Source organism: Anomaloglossus baeobatrachus, chromosome 2 (genome assembly GCF_048569485.1).
Source record: "Anomaloglossus baeobatrachus isolate aAnoBae1 chromosome 2, aAnoBae1.hap1, whole genome shotgun sequence".
Lineage (NCBI taxonomy): Eukaryota > Metazoa > Chordata > Amphibia > Anura > Aromobatidae > Anomaloglossus > Anomaloglossus baeobatrachus.
The window spans coordinates 251,369,879-251,390,067 of record NC_134354.1 but is presented as its reverse complement, the minus strand read 5'-3'; the positions used below and the strand labels follow the sequence as shown (position 1 = coordinate 251,390,067).

Here is a 20,189-nt window from a genome sequence, read left to right as displayed (position 1 = left end):
AATAAAAAAGTAGAGGGAATTTTTTTTTTAAAGTGTGTGAAGCCTAAGTTCAGTAACAAAATAACACTACATACGTAATAGATCTAACACCATGTAACAAGATTACAGTTATTTTCCTCTGTAATCAGCCTGTACAATGTCATTTTCTGCTCCAAATGATGTCCTCCTGTCTACAACTGTCAATCAAATGACATCACATCCGGTCTCAGTCTGGTTTCTTAACCCTTTCCACCCTGCACAGAGCTATTACTGTACAAATAAAATAGATTGCATAACAAACTATATGCCATCCTGCAAAAAAAACCACAAGCAATGAATGGAAAAATAGATATGAGTAAATGCTGCAGCTCAAAACCAAATCATGTGGATAATGTGAAGATCTAAACGTACTTGCAAGTGCCATTCATTAGGCTGAGGCTACAAAGCAATTCTGCCTTTGCCCAGCCAAAGATCGCCATGTGTCGCAGCATCACTCAGGTTAATAGAGTCTCATTGAGACATCTTGGGCACCATGACAGAAAGTCGAAACACATCTGACTTGGTCGGACATTTTGTGACTTGTCATGGTCATGGTATCATGGCAGCAGCATATACCGATCTTTGGCCGCACGGCTTGTGTCACAACCAAAGTTGCCATCTAATTCCTGTCAGTAGAAAATCGCTAATAGCGGCAGATCACACAACCACTGTGAGGCACATAGGTTGAGGTGTCTGGTTCCAAATGGTTTCCTCTTCCTAATCTCTATCTCAGTTTTAATGGCATCTGAATACTGAAAATCGGGATACAGTTGAAAACAATGGTGGAACAGGGAGGCACAGGAGCGATAGCATCAAATGATTGTGAATGATATGAGGAGGATCAATCCATGCACAGCACAAGCTGGAGCAATACATCAGGGGAAAAGATTTAGTTTCATTTTTTTTTTTGTCAACCAGAACTTGTTGGTGGAGAAACTGTGGGGCCATCATACTGTGTTGGACGCAGTGGAGGCATCATTATGTCATGATGAATAGGTGCATTATACTATGCGTGGAAAAAAACAAAGAAAAAGTGCTGGCACATTCAAGAACTTTCAAAATTTGGTTTCCTTTATTTATGCATTTGTTTAAAAAGTTACATGCATGGCTCCATATTGCACCTCCGACGCATTTCCGGCATAATAACTGTCCTTTATCGTAGCTATATCTATTCTTACCTTGTAACCTGTTTAAAAACCCTCATGGGCCAATCATGTGATAACTGAAAATTAACATACAATTGTATTAATAAAAAATATACTATTTATCGTAGCCTAGGCCAAACTATACCCCCCCGGCCAGAGTATACCCTGGGGTATAAACTGTCCTAGGCCAAACTATATCTAGGATATAAAATGTCCTGGGCCACACTATACCCAGGGTATAAACTGTCGAAGACCCAACTATACCCAGGATATAAACTGTCCTAGGCCAAACTATACCCAGGATATCAACTATCCTAGGCCAAACTATACACAAGGTATAAATATACACAACATCTGAACACCTGAGAAAAATCAACCAAATCTACATTTGTAGATAGGGAACTCAAGATCACCAAAATAAAAGAATGAAAAAACTCCCAGATAATCTATTAACCTAGAGAGTGGAGTCACATAATCACCAAGGTTTTACCAAAAAATATAAATCTTTATTAAATATCCAAGTGAAATAAGAGATGAATGAAGTGCCAATGCTGAAACAAAAACATGTGGAGGGAGGGTCATACATATGATAGTGTGCAGACAGTAGACACAGTATATAAATTAACAGCTGGAGAATGCAGCATGTCAGAAGTAAATAACTCAACATGCACCAATGCCAGTTTAACACTCACCTATAGAGTACCCTGTCAGCAGTTAGCACCACTGCAACCCCAATGCACGTTTCGCGTGGGATTCCTCGGGGGGGTCACCAATGTATAAACTGTTCTAGGCTCAACTATACCCAGGATATAAACTATCCTAGGCCAAACTATACCCAGGGGATAAACTGTCTTAGGCCCTGTGCGCACACTGCGTTTTTACCCGCGGTTTTGCTGCAGAAATTTCTTGAGAAATGTTTGTAACCTTTCTGCAGACATTTCCCAGCAAAACCTATGGGAAAAAAATAGCTGTGTGCACACTGCGTTTTTTTCTCAAGAAAATTCTTTCTGCAGAATTTCTTGAGAAAATTTCTTGAGAAAATGTGCATGTCACTTCTTTTCCGCAGGTACCTGCGGTATTTCACTCCATTCACTGTAATGTAATTGCGAAATACCGTAGGCATATCGCAGGTAGCATATGATGTGCGGTATACCCTCGGTATAGCCGCAAATTACCTGCGGTAATGTTCATCACTACCCTGCGTTTTGCAGGGAAGTGATGTCATTGTGACAGGAAGAGGAAGCGGAGCAGAGAGTAAATACACACACATCACACTCCCTGGACGCCGCATGGAAGCACTTCTGTGTGACGTCCGTCGAGTGCCCGTGCAGTCTGTGTCCCGCGTCTGCCCGCCCTGCAGTGTCAGTGTCTGCCCGCAGTATCAGCAGCTTCTCACACTGCAGTGCTGGCAGCCGCGGGGATGACGAGTGCTGCCATCAGGGGGTTAGATGAGATCATTACCTGCTGTGACGATCTCCTGCTCTCCTGATGTCAGTGCTGTCACTGCCTTCTATGCCCGTCTCCCGAGCGGCCCGAGACTGTGACTAGCGGTGACGTCACGGGCTCTCGCGATACTGCTGAGAACGCGGCGGGCATAGAAGTTAGTGACAGCGCTGACATCAGCAGTGCAGGAGATCATCACTGCAGGTAATGATCTCAGCTAACCTCCTGATGGCAGCGCTCGTCATCCCTTGCAGTGACCTGGGTTGACCTATTGATGTTAGCTCAGGTCACTACTCTCCCAGCCAATGGGGAACATTCTGTTTTTCATTGACTGGGACATTGACTATGGTATGGATCGTCGTGGGACCCCCTTATTGGATTACGCCAGACCTGGAATTGATTGTTCTTTTTAATAAATTGGTGAAAGAGGGAATGTTTTGGGGAGTGTTTTTTCAAATAAAACTTTTTTTGTTGTCTAGTTTTTTATTTCTTACTGACTGGGTTGGTGATGTCAGGTATCTGATAGACGCCTGACATCACGAACCCCAGGGCCTGATGCCAGGTGACATTACACATCTGGCATCAACCCCATATATTACCCCGTGTCAGGACCAGGTGGACGGGCAGACCCAGGAGGTGGATCCACTGGGCCGAACTCCTAGATGGTGGTAAGGGGTCCGGTAGCTGAAGCACTATAGGCAGCAGAACAGTCCGTGCATATGAGTATAACGGAGAAGTCCCTGGGACCACGGAGTCACTGATGGTAGTCCGGGTGACGCAGCTCAGGTTCGGAAGCCGAGATGATGTCAGGCGGGGTCCGGAACCTTTGGAGCGAGATGACGGGTCACCGCAGGGATCCGAGATGGTACGGACTGTCAGGATGGCAGATGGACAGCGTGCGGGGTTCGGGAATCGGCAGGACCGGATGGCGAGGCAGGCACGGCTCTACAAGAGAGATAGGTGAGTATATCATACAAACACCAGGAGACCTGACTCCTAGCTTAAGAAACACGAAGATCAGGCCCCGCCCCCTTGGACATTAAACCCCTTTATACCCTGTACCTGTTTGCATCATTTCCTGTTAATGGACGCTGGCCCTTTAAGAAAGGGTCAGTGACCGCGCGCGCGCCCTAATGCGCATGCGCGTGGCCCGAGTGCCAGAAGCCAGAGCAGGAAGCTGCGAGGAGGAAGCAGCAGGGACGGGCTGGGGCTGGGAAGCCGACGGGCGCCGGGAGCGGGGGCCAGGACGCCGGGGACGCGCTGGCAATGGATGCAGGCGAGCGGGGAGCGGCGGTGACCGGAACAAGGAACCGGGAAGCGAGGCAGGGGAGCCGGGGAGCGTGACAGGTGAGCCGGAGGGCAGCGCAGGGGACCCGGGGAGCGTGACAGTACCCCCCCCCCACGCCCCCCTCCCCGCAACCGGGACAGGAAGGCACGGATCAGCGGAGTGCCCACATTCTCCCGGGGCTCCCAGGACCTATCCTCAGGACCATACCCAGCCCAGTCCACCAGGAAGAACTGTCGGCCTCGTACGGTCTTCATGGCCACGATATCCCTTACCGCATAGATGTCGTCATCGGCAATAGGAGGAGGAGCCGAACTGGCAGCAGCGGAGAAGGGACCAAGGACAACCGGCTTGAGCAGGGAGACGTGGAAGGAATTGGGTATCCTCATCGTGGCCGGGAGCTGTAGCTTGTAGGAGACCTCATTGATCTTGTTGAGGACCTTAAACGGCCCGATGTAGCGAGGACCCAGCTTGTAGGATGGTATCTTCAATCGGACGTACTTGGAAGCAAGCCAGACTAGGTCTCCAGGAGAGAAACACGGAGGGTCCAGACGTCTCTTGTCTGCGTGTCTCTTCATCCGCAGGGAAGCACGCCCAAGGGACGCCTTGACAGAGTCCCAAATGGTAGCGAAGTCACGGGCTACAGTATCAGCAGCAGGGACATCCGAAGAAGGGGATATAGGCAATGGGACGGAGGGCTGAAGTCCGTAAACAACATGGAAGGGAGAGCTGGAGGACGACTCACTGATGTGGTGGGTATGGGAGAATTCAGCCCAAGGAAGAAGCGTGGACCAGTCGTCGTGATGGGCGTTGACGTAGTGACGTAAGAAGGAGGTCAAGATTTGATTGACCCTCTCCACTTGGCCATTAGACTGAGGATGGTAGGCAGAAGAAAAGTCCAGAGTTACTCCCAGATGTTTGCAGAGCGCCCTCCAGAAGCGGGAGGTGAACTGAGTTCCTCTGTCGGACACGATGTGTGATGGAATGCCATGCAAGCGGAAGATGTGCTGTATATAGGCTTCCACGAGTTCCTGAGCAGAGGGCAGTCCAGCCATAGGGACGAAATGAGCCATTTTAGAGAACCGATCCACCACGACCCATATGACTGTGTGTCTGGAGGACAATGGCAAATCCGTAATAAAGTCCATAGCTATGTGTTGCCACGGAACTGAGGGTATCGGCAGAGGCAGAAGACGGCCATATGGCAGGTGTTTGGGCGTCTTGTTCCTGGCACAAGAAGAGCAAGCAGAGACAAAAGCAGCGACGTCCGTGCGAAGGGATGGCCACCAGTAATGACGTACAATCGCACCCCATGTTCTCTTCTGGCCAGCATGACCGGCTGTTTTCGAGGCATGACCCCAGTGTAACACCTTTTGCCTGTCAGTCTCAGAGACATAGGTCTTCCCGGGCGGTATCTGGGCCAGGGTGACAGGAGCCACCGGAATGATTTTGCTAGGAGAGATGATGTACCCCAGGAAGGGGAGAGAAGACTGCTCAAAGACACACTTCTCGTACTTGGCGTACAGACGATTCTCTCTCAGTCTTTGTAGAACCAGCTGTACGTTCTCTCTGTGGGTCTGGAGGTCCGGAGAGAAGACAAGGATGTCATCCAGATATACTACCACACAGACGTAGAGAAGGTCCCGGAAAATGTCGTTCACCAATTCTTGGAAGACTGCTGGTGCGTTACACAGGCCGAAGGGCATCACGCAGTATTCATAATGCCCATCGCGAGTATTGAACGCGGTCTTCCATTCGTCCCCAGAGCGGATGCGAACCAGATTGTAAGCACCCCGAAGATCCAGCTTGGTGAACACACGAGCTCCTCTAAGCCGGTCAAACAATTCGGGGATGAGCGGCAGAGGATACTTGTTTTTTACGGTGATTTGATTCAATCCCCGGTAGTCTATGCATGGGCGTAAGTCGCCCTCCTTCTTCTTGACGAAGAAGAAGCCTGCTCCCGCAGGAGAGGAGGATCTCCGAATGAATCCCCTTGCCAGGCTCTCTGTGATGTAAGTAGACATGGCCCTTGTTTCGGCTGGAGACAACGGATATATCCGTCCTCGAGGTGGTGTTGTTCCTGGGAGCAGGTCGATGGCACAATCGTAAGGACGATGTGGCGGAAGTACCTCAGATTCCTTTTTGTCAAAGACGTCTGCAAAGGACCAATAGGCCGAGGGCAGTTCCAGTAGGTTCTCTGGAACCAGAGGTCGTCGGATGGGTTGTATGGTCTTCAGACACTTCTCATGGCACGAAGAGCCCCATCGGGTGATTTCGCCAGTGCCCCAGCTGACTGATGGTTCGTGTGTCCGCAACCAGGGAAGTCCCAGCAGGATTTGATGGGACATGTGTGGAAGGACATAGAGAGCGATGTTCTCGGTGTGCAGGGCACCGATACGCAGTTCGACCGGCCTGGTGATCCAGGAGATGGTGTCAGAGAGGGGTCTCCCATCCACAGAGGCAATCACTAGGGGCTTGTCGAGTGGAGTAACAGGCAGCTGGTACTTGTCCACCGTGGCCTGCTGGATGAAATTGCCTGCTGCCCCGGAATCGAGGTATGCCTCAGCCGTGAACCGCGTCTCTCCCGTTGTCACTTGCACAGTCCACGTAACCGGGTCTGAGAGAGTCCCAGCACCTAGGGTGGCCTCTCCTACCAACCCTAGGCTTTGGAGTTTCCCGGCCTCTCTGGAAAGGCACGTAGCAGGTGTGTGCCCTCTCCGCAGTAAAAGCAGAGACCCTTGGCGAGCCGCTCTGCTCGACGTTGTTCAGACTGCCGCACTCGGTCGATCTGCATGGGCTCGTGGACGGGAATCCCAGCTGTCGATGACTGAAGTACGGAGGGCTTCTGCGGAGGAGAAGAATGCCGTACCGGACGTCTCTCACGGGACACTTCCTTGGATCGCTCCTGGAAGCGAATGTCTACTCGAGTCGCTAGGGCAATCAGGGCATCCAGGGTGGTCGGTACGTCACGACCCGCCAGCTCGTCTTTAATTCGCCCCGAGAGTCCTTCCCAGAAGGCGGCGGTTAGGGCCTCATTGTTCCAGCCGAGTTCCGAAGCCAGGGTGCGAAACCGGATTGCGTATTGACCCACCGTCAGAGTCCCCTGACGTAACCGGAGAAGAGACGAAGCAGACGCGGAGGCGCGTCCAGGCTCATCAAAGGTGCCACGGAATGCCTGCAGGAACTCTTGGATTTCGTGGTCACAGGATCCCCCTTCTCCCACAAGGGGTTCATCCACGCCAGTGCCTCACCCTCTAGATGGGACATGATGAAGGCGACCTTGGCTTGGTCGGAGGCAAACAAATGCGGCAGCTGCGTGAAATGGAGGGAGCATTGGTTTATGAATCCCCTGCAGGTCTTGGGGTCTCCGGCGTACCGGGGTGGTGAGGCCAAACGAAGTCTGGAAGTATCTGAAGAAGTCGCCACAGGAGCTGGAGTCGTGGCTTGACTAGTGGAGGCCCGGGATGTTGAAGACGTAACTGCGGCTTGCAACGTGTTCAGGCGGGCGTCCACAGAAGACATGAATTGCAGCATGCGGGTCTGAGTTTCACGCTGACGTTGGAGTTCCTCCTGTACGGCTGCTAGTGCTGCAGCGGGATCCATGGCCTGATCTTACTGTCAGGACCAGGTGGACGGGCAGACCCAGGAGGTGGATCCACTGGGCCGAACTCCTAGATGGTGGTAAGGGGTCCGGTAGCTGAAGCACTATAGGCAGCAGAACAGTCCGTGCATATGAGTATAACGGAGAAGTCCCTGGGACCACGGAGTCACTGATGGTAGTCCGGGTGACGCAGCTCAGGTTCGGAAGCCGAGATGATGTCAGGCGGGGTCCGGAACCTTTGGAGCGAGATGACGGGTCACCGCAGGGCTCCGAGATGGTACGGACTGTCAGGATGGCAGATGGACAGCGTGCGGGGTTCGGGAATCGGCAGGACCGGATGGCGAGGCAGGCACGGCTCTACAAGAGAGATAGGTGAGTATATCATACAAACACCAGGAGACCTGACTCCTAGCTTAAGAAACACGAAGATCAGGCCCCGCCCCCTTGGACATTAAACCCCTTTATACCCTGTACCTGTTTGCATCATTTCCTGTTAATGGACGCTGGCCCTTTAAGAAAGGGTCAGTGACCGCGCGCGCGCCCTAATGCGCATGCGCGTGGCCCGAGTGCCAGAAGCCAGAGCAGGAAGCTGCGAGGAGGAAGCAGCAGGGACGGGCTGGGGCTGGGAAGCCGACGGGCGCCGGGAGCGGGGGCCAGGACGCCGGGGACGCGCTGGCAATGGATGCAGGCGAGCGGGGAGCGGCGGTGACCGGAACAAGGAACCGGGAAGCGAGGCAGGGGAGCCGGGGAGCGTGACAGGTGAGCCGGAGGGCAGCGCAGGGGACCCGGGGAGCGTGACACCCCGTTTGCCACCGCACCAGGGCAATGGGATGAGTTGGGGCAAAGCGCCAGGATTGGCACATCTAATGGATGCGCCACTTCTGGGGCGGCTGTGGCCTGCTATTTTTAGTATGAAATAAATGGTGTGCACTCTGCCCTGATAAGGGGAAGGGGGTTGAGGTGCTAGTGAGAGGACCGAGGTCCGAGTTACAACATATATATATAAATCACTGCACTCTCAATCATTTGAAGAAAGTATCAACAGATTCGTTTTTGTGCAAAAAATAATACATTTTTTAATAGATATTTTTTCATAAATTTGATAATTTAATAGATAGACTAAGTGGAAATGGGACGTTTCGGCCTAGTAAAGGGCCTTCTTCACGCCAATATACACTCAGTAACTGTGAGGTGGTTAGTTCAGGTTCTGTACGTGCAGAAAAAGACGTTTTTGTGGGGGATACTTGTAGAGGACCACCACTTCAATTCATTAACTCTTGCATTAGGAGTCCTAGGGAGTAAGTCCTTATTGGTACTTATGTGCGTATTCACACAGTAAATATTCTGAGTCTCTGGAAACCAGGCTAATAAAAGATTAAGCTTTCCTTGTGGTGCCTTATATCCTATAGTATTCAGTAAGATTGTACTTGGATAGGGATAAGTGGAACCATCAGGAAAAATCATGAAACCTGTAGTCTCATTAGTGTTATCATGGGAGCCTGTTCTATCCTTGCATACGAACACCTGGGCTAGTTTTATGATTTGCACATCCTTAAAACAATGGTAAGCATCAGGAGTCGCATAATAAAGAGAGTTTTTATCAATACAATGGAACTTGTAGTGAGCTGGACTTTCCTGGTGTAGTGAGTAGTGAGTGGTAGATTCCTCTCATTGCCGTCTTCCCAGACTGTGGCTAGTTGTCTGCCACAACTAGCCACAGTCTGGGAAGACGGCAATGAGAGGAATCTACCACTCACTACTCACTACACCAGGAAAGTCCAGCTCACTACAAGTTCCATTGTATTGATAAAAACTCTCTTTATTATGCGACTCCTGACGCTTACCATTGTTTTAAGGATGTGCAAATCATAAAACTAGCCCAGGTGTTCGTATGCAAGGATAGAACAGGCTCCCATGATAACACTAATGAGACTACAGGTTTCATGATTTTTCCTGATGGTTCCACTTATCCCTATCCAAGTACAATCTTACTGAATACTATAGGATATAAGGCACCACAAGGAAAGCTTAATCTTTTATTAGCCTGGTTTCCAGAGACTCAGAATATTTACTGTGTGAATACGCACATAAGTACCAATAAGGACTTACTCCCTAGGACTCCTAATGCAAGAGTTAATGAATTGAAGTGGTGGTCCTCTACAAGTATCCCCCACAAAAACTTCTTTTTCTGCACGTACAGAACCTGAACTAACCACCTCACAGTTACTGAGTGTATATTGGCGTGAAGAAGGCCCTTTACTAGGCCGAAACGTCCCATTTCCACTTAGTCTATCTATTAATTTATCAAATTTATGAAAAAATATCTATTAATAAAAGTATTATTTTTTGCACAAAAACGAATCTGTTGATACTTTCTTCAAATGATTGAGAGTGCAGTGATTTATATATATATGCCTGCTATTTTTAGGCTGGAGAGTGTCCAATAATGGTGGACCTCCCTAGTCTGAGAATACCAGACCACAGCTGTCCGCTTTACCTTGGCTGGGGATTCAATTTGGGGGGGACCCCACGTTTTTTTTTAATTATTTATTTAATGTAAAATAACAGCGTGGGGTGCCCTCTGTTTTGGATTACCAGCCAAGGTAAAGCTGCCAGCTGTGGTCTGCAGGCTGCAGCCGTCTGCTTTACCCTAGCTGGCTACAAAAGATAGGGGGACCCCACATCGTGTTTTTTTTAATTATTTATTTATTTTTTGGCTAAATACAAGGCTAAACACCCTTTAGTGTCACATGAAAGTCACTAAAGAGTGCAAACATAGAATATGCGGGGAGGTGGGACATTATATAGGTCTTTCTCATCTATCTATCTCTCTATTCATCTATCCATCTTTCCCTCTATCCATTATCTGTCTGTCTATCTATCTATTATCTATATTATTTATTGCAGTTACAGCATAAAAAACTGCAGGGACCAACCTGCGGCAAAATCGTGGCAAAAACGCATGCGTTTTTCCTGCGGTTTTGTTGCGTTTTTTTACCGCAGGTGTGGTAATCTTCAACTCCCAGAAGTTTCTCAAGAAATCTTCTTGAGAAAAATCACTTTTCTAGTGCGCACATAGCCTTAGGCCAAGCTATACCCAGGATATCAACTGTCCTAGGCCAAACTATACCCATGGGGATAAACTGTCATAGGCCAAACTATCCCTGGGGGTGTAAAGTAACCAAGACCAAACTATAGCTCTCCCAATTGACCCCACTATTTTATGAGCCCTTGTAAATGAGATCACATTTTCTACTGACTTACATGTATTTATATCTTATATCTTAATGTTACAAGAAGTAAACAAGGCACTCCCAAAATAGGCTGAAAAGTGTATTTATTTATGTGCACAACAGAGAATGTTTTCGGTGCAACATGGACCTTCCTCAGTAGCACATAGGTGAAAGGAGAATCAGCTTAGATGTCAGGGGTGGTGGATTCCGCGCCTGACAGATCTAAGCTGATTCTCCTCTCACCTATGTGCTACTGAGGAAGGTCCATGTTGGACCGAAAACGTTCTCTGTTGTGCACATAAATACCTTTCAGCCTATTATGGGAGTGCCTTGTTTACTTCTTGTATCATATGGCTTTGGAACCTGAAGTGCACCTCGCTACTCATCAACATCCATACTAAGGAAGTGCCATTTATTTCTTATTATATCTTAATGTTGTCCATTAAGATAAGTGCTTTTAATGAGTTCTTGTAAATGAGATAGATTTTACCTGCCATTGTTTAATCACTTAAAACATACTTACACGTAGTGAGCTGGCATTTTTAATTATACAATTTTTGTGTTTCGTTTTGATAGCCTGTTATTGCATTTTCAAAAAGATTTGTGGTGACCAAAAACCTTAATTTTGGCGGTTGGAATTTTTTTCTTGCCACGCCGTGTACCAACTAGATTAATTGATTTTATATTTTGATTTTATATTTTGATAGATCGGGAATTTCTGAACACGACGATACCAAATATGTGTATATGTTTTTTTTAACTGGTTTATTTTCAATGGGGCGAAAGGGGGTGATTTGAACTTTAGATTTTTTTTTTTATTTTCTTTATTTTTTTTTGTTACATTTTTATTTATTTTACCCTTGGGAACTTTATGGATCAGCAGTCTGATTGCCTGTGGATTTCTGTTGATCAGAGCAGAAATGCCGCGTTACTGTGAGAGCTGCCGCTCTGTCGGCTCTTACAGGAAATACGTTATGATAGCGTCATGGGGCCTCCAATGGCAGTGATCACCACCACGGCCATTTAAATCGCGCTGTCACATTTTGACAACGCAATCTAACTGGCAAGCAGGATGCTCCTGTTAGCCCCATATGTCTGCTGTTCAAATCAGCAGACATGTGCATGGATCACTGCCAACTCACTACAGCAGCCGGCGGTGATTACCGCAACATGAGTCATGACCAATGACGTATCAGTACGTTATCGGTCGTGAAGGGGTTAAATTAAGTAATTCTTGTGAATATTACTCAATGCTGCTAATATCAAGGTGGGTATAATCTGGCATGAGTAGGTATGAAATGGCCTAGGCCACTTTAATTCGGGGTGTAGTCTGAACTCGGGGTATACTTTGGCCTGTTACATTGGGAACACCTGATCAGTGGGGGTGCCGGTGGGGGTGACCTATCCTAAAGATATGCTATCAATGTTTAAGTCCCGGACAACCCTTTTAAGAAAACTTTAAGGCAAACATGCTTACAACTCAGCAATTGCATCATACATGGTAATGGCAACAAAATGATTATTGAGCAATCTGTATAGCTGTCCCGGGGCACATCTTGCACTTTCACTGTTGAATCTTAAAAAAATGAATGCTCTAATCAGTTTTTCTTTGCATTAGGTTTTATACATTTTTATCCTTGATGGAGAATGAAGATTTTTTTAGATGTTGTTCTTAGAGATAACAGTGATAAATATGTTTCAGTCATTATTCATCAGTCATTCATTTTATATGTAACAAAATAAATGAGAAGATCTAAGCTGTGGATATATCAATAAAAGACGGCACATGCTGCGACTGTGAAGAACAATGAGCATGTATCTTAATAAATGTTATGAACAAGGAAGTCTGTTCTCATATGAAATTCAGTGCTGTATTCAGGAATTTGAAGATCCTACACTCTAGTTCCCCTATGTTCTTTGCTCATTAAAATCAATATTTTAACCCCTTCATGATATCTGCTGTACATCTACGGCGCATGTTGGAAGCTGGTGTATGGAGTGGGCTCACAGGGTGAACTCACTCCATAACCGTCAGGTAACAGCTGTGTATTACAGCCAGGACTTGCTGCTAACAATCGCAGATGGAGTGGATTTTACGAGCTCCGACATATGGGGTTCACCATTTTCAGCTCCCATCGTCGCACTTGTGACACGATCAAGGGTCGCCGATGGGTTGCTATGATAGCAGTGGGTCTGCTGAAGACCTCCGTGCTTGTCATAGCAGAGCTTCTTTGAAACCCTGCCTGTGGCCAGGCTTCAAAGGAGACTATGATTTCTGCTACATACAACAATGTAATAGTACAATCAATCAGAGGATTGCAGGATATAGTCACATAAGGGGAATGTTAAAAACTATGAAAAGTAAAAAAAAAGTAAAAAAGTTTTAAAAAACGTGACAAAAATAAAAAACCCCATAAGTTTAAATCATCACAAAAAATGAGCCATAACGAGGCTCCATCGACTGAAAAGTGAAAACGTTATTGGTCTTGGAAAATGGCAACATCGCCCCCTAAATTTACTTTTTACAAATTTCAGATTTTTTTTTCATCACTAAAGTAATATAAAACTGGACACGTTTGGTATCGTCGTAATAATACTGATGAGGAGAATCATATTGCAAGAAAATGTCAATTGTAAAAACAATGAAAAAAAATGTCAGAATTGTGTTTTTTTCACAATTTCTCCACATTTGGAATTTTTGGCCTGTTTTACAGTATGCTATGTGGTAAAATTAATGGTGTCATTCAAAAGTACATCTCATCCAGCAAAAAACAAGCCCTCATATGTCTATGTGGACAGAAAAATAAAAATGTTATGGCTCTGGGGAGAAGGGGAGGAAAAAATGAAAATGCAAAAATATAATTCTCAAAGGGGTTAAAGTCACATATGACAAGGCAGCCACATGCCCACATAACAATGTCATCCAGTCACATCGCTTCATAACAGTTCCAGCTAACTTCATGTTTCCATGAGTAGAGATTAGCGTAAAGGTTGAAATTTGGTTTGGCGGTTTAGATAAAGTTCGGTTCTGTACCCGGACTTGGCCTGAACCCCAAAGGAAGTCACAAATTGGGCAGTTTGGGTCTCTGGCCACATATAGCCAGCCATAAACAGAACGGTTCCAGTGGAGGGTGGGTGACCTCTTTTCATTTTTTTTTGGTGCGCACTACATCCTATCATGCTGTTGTTACTCCCAGTGCACCATTCAAACAGTGCAAGTGACTCACATTGGGTTGAGCCCTACGATGCTCGATTGAGTGGTTGCATATGTAAAGCACCCGAACTCTGAACTCAAACACTGTTTTTTGGTAAAGTCCGTGTTCGGTACGAACACCGAGCTTTACTTATCAGGTTTGCTCATTTCTACCCATGAATGCCAAATAGAGGTAAGTGAACCTGAACCATAAAGTCTGGAGTTTGTAACGAACAGTGGGTGTTTGGGTCTTGGACTCGAACACAGACTTTAAAAAAAGTCTGTGTCCTAGTTCGGATGCTGTTCGTATGCCAACAACGTTTGTTGAGAGGCTGCAGTGGAGCGGAGCGTAGAGAGAAATAGCCCATTTTACAGCACAGCATGGTCTTATATGGGGTTCGAGGTCCGGGGTCAAGTCTGCGTCCCGCACCAAACTTTTAACTAAATTATGGCCTAACCCAGAGACCCCGATCTACCACGGGTCATCTCTAGTGCTAAGCAGTCTCTACATTTAACAATTGGAGCAATGGTGTATATTAGTCCAAGTAAGTCATCACAGGGGCATAGATACAGTAAGCGCTAATGATCCTGGATGGAGCATTGGACAAGGAGACAGAACATACAGTCCCTGACAGAAGTTCTGTTGCTTATCCATGTTATGTAAATAAACGCTTATAACCTGACTTTAAATTCATCCATTGGTTTCATAAATTACTCTTTTGAAAGCTGAAGCCCTCCCAAATTTGGTGTAGGTTATGAAAATAAAGTTGCTGCAAAGCTGAAATATTGATCATTTAATGAACACAGAAAGGTCAGATTTTGGCAAGACAAAAGTTTTTTCGCCTTGTCATATAATGCACTCAGTCCAAGTTTACATCTTCACCTGTGCTCACTAAATGATCGGTTAATTAGTGGCTGTGTATAAAAAGAAACCCAGCACCCCAGACCTTCAGTTGAACTGAAACTTGTCCTCTGACAATGTGCCAAAAAATCCACCCTGCAACCAAGGCCTTGATTATCAAGATGCTGAAGAACAGATCCACTGCAGAGGTGGCTAGCACCTTTAATGTGTCTCAGAGTCAAGTACAAAGAATGAAAAAAAGATTTGAAGAGACTGGAGATGTTTTTGACAAGCCAGGTCCGACAGACACCACAAGACAACTGCTCAGGAGGTATGTTTGTTGGTTAGAAAATCTAAAGCTTGCCCCTCTTCCACTGCAGCAGAGCTCCAAAAGGCCTGGTCACCTCAAGTCCCTGTGTCAACTAGAACAGTTTGTAGGATTCTGTCTCAAAATAGCCTCCATGGTCGAATCCGTGCCCAGAAGCCAGCACTAAACAAAAGGCATTTAAAAATGTGTGGCATTTGCCAAGTCCCACAGCCTGCTAAACAGATGGATGCTGGAAAAGTGGCAGGAGGTGGATTCCTCTGATGAATCTTCAGTTGAATTACACCACAGTCGCCGCAAATACTGCAGGAGACCTACTGGAGCCCGTATGGATCCAGAAAACAGTTAAGTTTGGTGGTGGAAAGATCATGGTCTGGGGTTACATTCAGTATGGGGGTGTGTGAAACGTAAGCAAGGTGGAAGGAAATATAAATAGCCTAAAATATCAAGAAGTATTAGCTACCTCTTACATTCCCAATCATAAAAGGGGTCAAATAGTGCAGCAGTATGGTGCTCCATCTCATACATCCTTCTCTACAACAAAGTTCCTCCTGGCAAAGAAGATCAAGGTGCTCAAGGACTGGCCAGCCCTGTCACCAAACATTAACATCATTGAGCATGTTTGGGGTAGGATGAAAGAGGAAGCTTGGAAGACAAAACCAAAGAATCTAGATGAACTCTGGGAGGCATGTAAGACTGCATTCTTTGCTATTCCTGATGCCTTCATCAATAAATTGTATGAATCATTGTTGAGCCGCATGGATGCAGTCCTTCAAGCTCATGGAAGTCACACAAAATATTAAATATGGCTCTAATAGCACCACAACTTCAATCATCAAAGTTATAAAATATATCTTTGTATTAGAAGTTAATTATTTCTTTGAATTTCACATTACTTTCTGTGGGTGACAAAACTTTTGTCTTGCCAAAATCTGACCTCTCTGTGTTCATTAAATGATCAATATTTCAGCTTTGCAGCAACTTTATTTTCATAACCTAAACCAAATTTGGGAGGATTTCAGCTTTCAAAAGAGTAATTTATGAAACCAATGGATGAATTTAAAGTCAGGTTATAAGCTTTTATTTACATAACATGGATAAGCCACAGAACTACTGTCAGGGACTGTAGGCTTTTTACATCCAGTGATGTCAATGTCCAAGGGAGACTTTGCCCTTTAAAACAACTTCTCTGTACAAGTCAATAGCACAGAGTTATTTTACATCATTCAGACTGCAGTAATGGTAATATGTTATCTTTGATGGAGATTCATTTTTATAAACCTGTCATTCTGTAATGTTCATAGTATAATATGTATAATAAATGCACCCTTTACAGTGAAAGAGTTAATACATAAGCTGTTTCCCCTTTTTCAAATGCTGCAATGATGAGAAACTAAAACTGTTGTTTGTAAGACCATAGGTGAGACCATTTCTCAAAGGAATAAAACATAATTTTTTTTGGAGAGAGAAACCAGTCATGTCAAAAAGTCAATATATTCCTTCTATTTTTATCTTGTTACAGATGAACGTTGGCTGAGGCATAGGTAGCTGTCTGTTACACTGGTAAAACATAGAAAACCTCAAGTTCTTGGTATTTTTATCATTAGGGTCAATGGAAGAACAGATTCTAATACACGATGCAAATTGCCTTGTTAGGGTATTCTATACTTTTCATTTAGGCACTTTTAATAGAAAATGTGACATTAATGTCTTTTTTGCTACTGATTCAGATTTTGATTATTTTACAATCCCATTAACATATATAGTAGGATCGGAAGTAAGAGAACGTAACTTATGGCATTATAATATTTGGATTCTAAATCAAATGTTATTTTCCACAGATTCTAAGCAAAATGGGGATGCCAACACGGTAATGTCAGATGAGGACCATGAAGACCCATCCCCATTTCAACAACTTGAAGACAAGAGAATCATTCGAAGAGCCAGTGCCAAAGACAAAAACAAGTCAGGGGCATCCTGCTTTCTACTGAGTTCTGGAGACTATACTTGTGCTGCCGATGGAGGAATAAAGAAAGGTATACGAGACATAGATATAGAAATGGACTCACAGATTCTACTAGGTCCCTCATAAAATGCATATTCCGTAGAAATTTTGACCTGGATGTATACTATAAATTCTCGATTTCATAGTCTTCCCATAGAAAACTGATGAAAACTACATAGGTGAAGTGTTACAGTTTGTCTCTGGTCACCTGTGTGGTAAGATGTTTCTTACTTGTATCTTTTATCTTTGTCTGAAAAAAATCTGAATAAAGTTTAGTCTGTGTAAGAAAATTAAACATTTCTTAGTAAGAGTTTTGTTTATTATTGAAATTCTTAGATAATCATTAGTGCTTTTGATATATCACATAAGTAGATTATATCATAGTGATGATTCAAGGGTCAAGATGCTCACTCAACACTGAAAAGAAGGAGCACAACTGCTACTGTGTTCCATGTTCACCAGATTTCGATAACTTTGACCATATACTTAAAATTTTGGGATAATTGCAGTTCCACTGAAATAAACAAACAATGAAGATATGAATATCTCCAAGCTGAAGGCCAAAGTGATCATGCTGGTTCAGCTATTTTAGTGGATACATGGTCAGAGGGTCATATTTAACATACTATCTCTAATATCTTCTGATTTGCCAGAAGATAGGAAAATATAGGTTATTGTAAGACGAGTTAGATGAACATATCAGTGTCAAACTGGTGCAAGGGAATGCCCGTCGTGCGGCGTAAGAGGAGGGGTATGCCAGGGAAGATGTAAATGTAGGCCCTTACACCAGGAAGAGGGGAAAGGGGTCACTACCTAAATCACCTGTAGCTGATCCCTGAGCTCGCTAATGTCCCTCGATGGGTCCTTACCCCTATGGACGATCATGTGTCTTGGCCCTGACTAGAGCACAGGCCAGCAAGGCACTAGTCTTACAACTAATATTAAGGCAACATGAGGAAAGGGAATAAACAAGGGAAAAAAGAAACAGTAACATAAACTCCAATTCTTCTCTGGAAAGGGACTCCCCTGAATTCTGCTGGAAAGAAAACCACAGCTTTCTCCAGAGACAACTCCATCACAGGTCAGCATAGAAATGAACAATAGCTGCCATAGGAGAGTGTGAGGAGTGCTTTTATATAGCAAAAAGGGCATGGTTTCAGCTACAAGTCTGTCTCAGCAGGATAGGAAAGAATCCTTAGCCCCTTCAGCAATGGAATGGAATTAAATACGCTCCTACTCAGGATAAATGGTGAGTGGGTTTTAAAATGGATCTGCGATAAACTAAACGCTGTGACCTTCTGATCTCAGCTCCTCCCAAGGTCACACTCATGACAATCAGGTTATGTTTCTAAAAACTAAACTATGTGTATGAATAGTTTTTTACTGAATATTTAGTAAGGTGTTTGGAATAAGACACCTGTCCATCATACTCTACTGTTAAGCAAACCTCATTAAAAGAGGTCAAAGATTAGAAAAGTTATGTAATAATGAATCATTTTTGGCTTGCCTGTCCATTTTGTACTATCCCTACTCACAGGTGGGCTTCTAACAATGACCTGCTTGTGAGGATTACACTTTTGAGATCTCCCTCTATCAGCTGTTATCACTGGGGAAAGCGTCTATTCAACCCCTTCAGCCCCGGGGCACTTTCCGTTTTTGCGTTTTTGTTTTTTGCTCCCCTTCTTCCAAGAGCCGTAACTTTTTTATTTTTCCGTCAATCTTGCCATATGAGGGCTTGTTTTTTGCGGGACAAGTTGTACTTTTAAATGAAATCATAAGTTTTACCATATAGTGTACTGGAAAACAGCAAAAAAATCCCAAGTGTGGAAAAATTGCAAAAAAAGTGTGATGGCACAATAGTTTTTGGGATGTTTTATTCACTGTGTTCACTATATGGTAAAACTGATGTGTGGGTATGATACCTGAGGTCGGTGCGAGTTTGTAGACACCAAACATGTATAGGTTTACTTGTATCTAAGGGGTTAAACAAAATTCACAAGCTTGTCCAATAAAAGTGGCGTACGTTTTGCGCCATTTTCCGAAACCCGTAGAGTTCTCATTTTTTGGGATCTATGGCTCAGTGGCGGCTTATTTTTTGCGTCTCGAGCTGATGTTTCTAATGGTAGCACTTTTGCGCAGATGCTACGTTTTGATCGCCTGTTATTGCATTTTGCGTAAAACTTGCGGCGACCAAAAAACGTAATTTTGGCGTTTGGAATTTTTTTGCCACTACGCCGTTTACCAATCAGATTAATTGATTTTATATTTTGATAGATCGGGCATTTCTGAACGCGGTGATACCAAATATGTGTATATTTATTTTTTTTAACGCTTTAATTTTCAATGGGGGGAAAGGGGAGTGATTTGAACTTTTAGGTTTTTTGTTTTTTTTTTAATTTTTTAAAACTTTTTTTTTACTTTTTTTATTTTATTTTACTAGTCCCCCTAGGGGGCTATAGCGATCAGCAATCAGATCGCTGATCGCTATCTGCTGATCACAGCTATACCGCTGTAAACAGCAGAAATAGTCACTTTCTTTTTTCCTCTGCTCCGTGCCGAGGAAAAAGGAAAGTGAAACTTCGTAGCAGCAGGCGTCATCACATGACCCTGTGCTACGATGGCAACCACCGAACGTCACGTGATCACTCACTAGAAAACATGGCCGCGCGCATATAGATCTCGCTGCCAGACTTTGGCAGCGAGATCTAAGGGGTTAATGTTCCGGGTGGAATGCGATTCCACTCGGAACATGTAGGCACACATGTCAGCTGTTGAAAACAGCTGATATGTGTGCCGATCCACGCCACCTGCCCGCGGCAGGGGGCGGGGCTTACCGGGACACGATCCATGACGGAAAGATCCGTCCATGGTCGTGAAGGGGTTAATAGCATAATCTTATGTACAATAAGACATTATATTGTAGGTCAGTGGTCATCAAACTATTTTTTTTTTTAAAGCGAGAAAGACGGTCGCAAGAAACATCCAGTGTCCCCTAAGTAGTGATAGTGACCTACAGTGACTCACAAACATAAAAGAGACACCCAAAACCTCTCCTTAATGATATAATGACAGCCAAAGCTTTTCCTCGGAAAACACAGAG

The 20,189-nt window shown here is 44.9% G+C and overlaps 1 protein-coding gene across 2 annotated transcripts in view; it reads left to right on the top strand.

Annotated features, from left to right (window-relative positions):
• The window catches only part of KCNC4 (potassium voltage-gated channel subfamily C member 4), an 85,484-nt gene extending 68,100 nt beyond the window's left edge, over positions 1-17,384 (top strand). For both annotated transcript variants that reach the window (XM_075335740.1, XM_075335739.1), the window contains one exon: positions 16,926-17,384. In XM_075335740.1, coding sequence (XP_075191855.1) covers positions 16,926-17,176 — 251 coding nt within the window. In that variant the 3' untranslated portion in view covers positions 17,177-17,384. The remainder of the gene's footprint in view (positions 1-16,925) is intronic.
• The last annotated feature ends 2,805 nt before the right edge of the window (positions 17,385-20,189 follow it).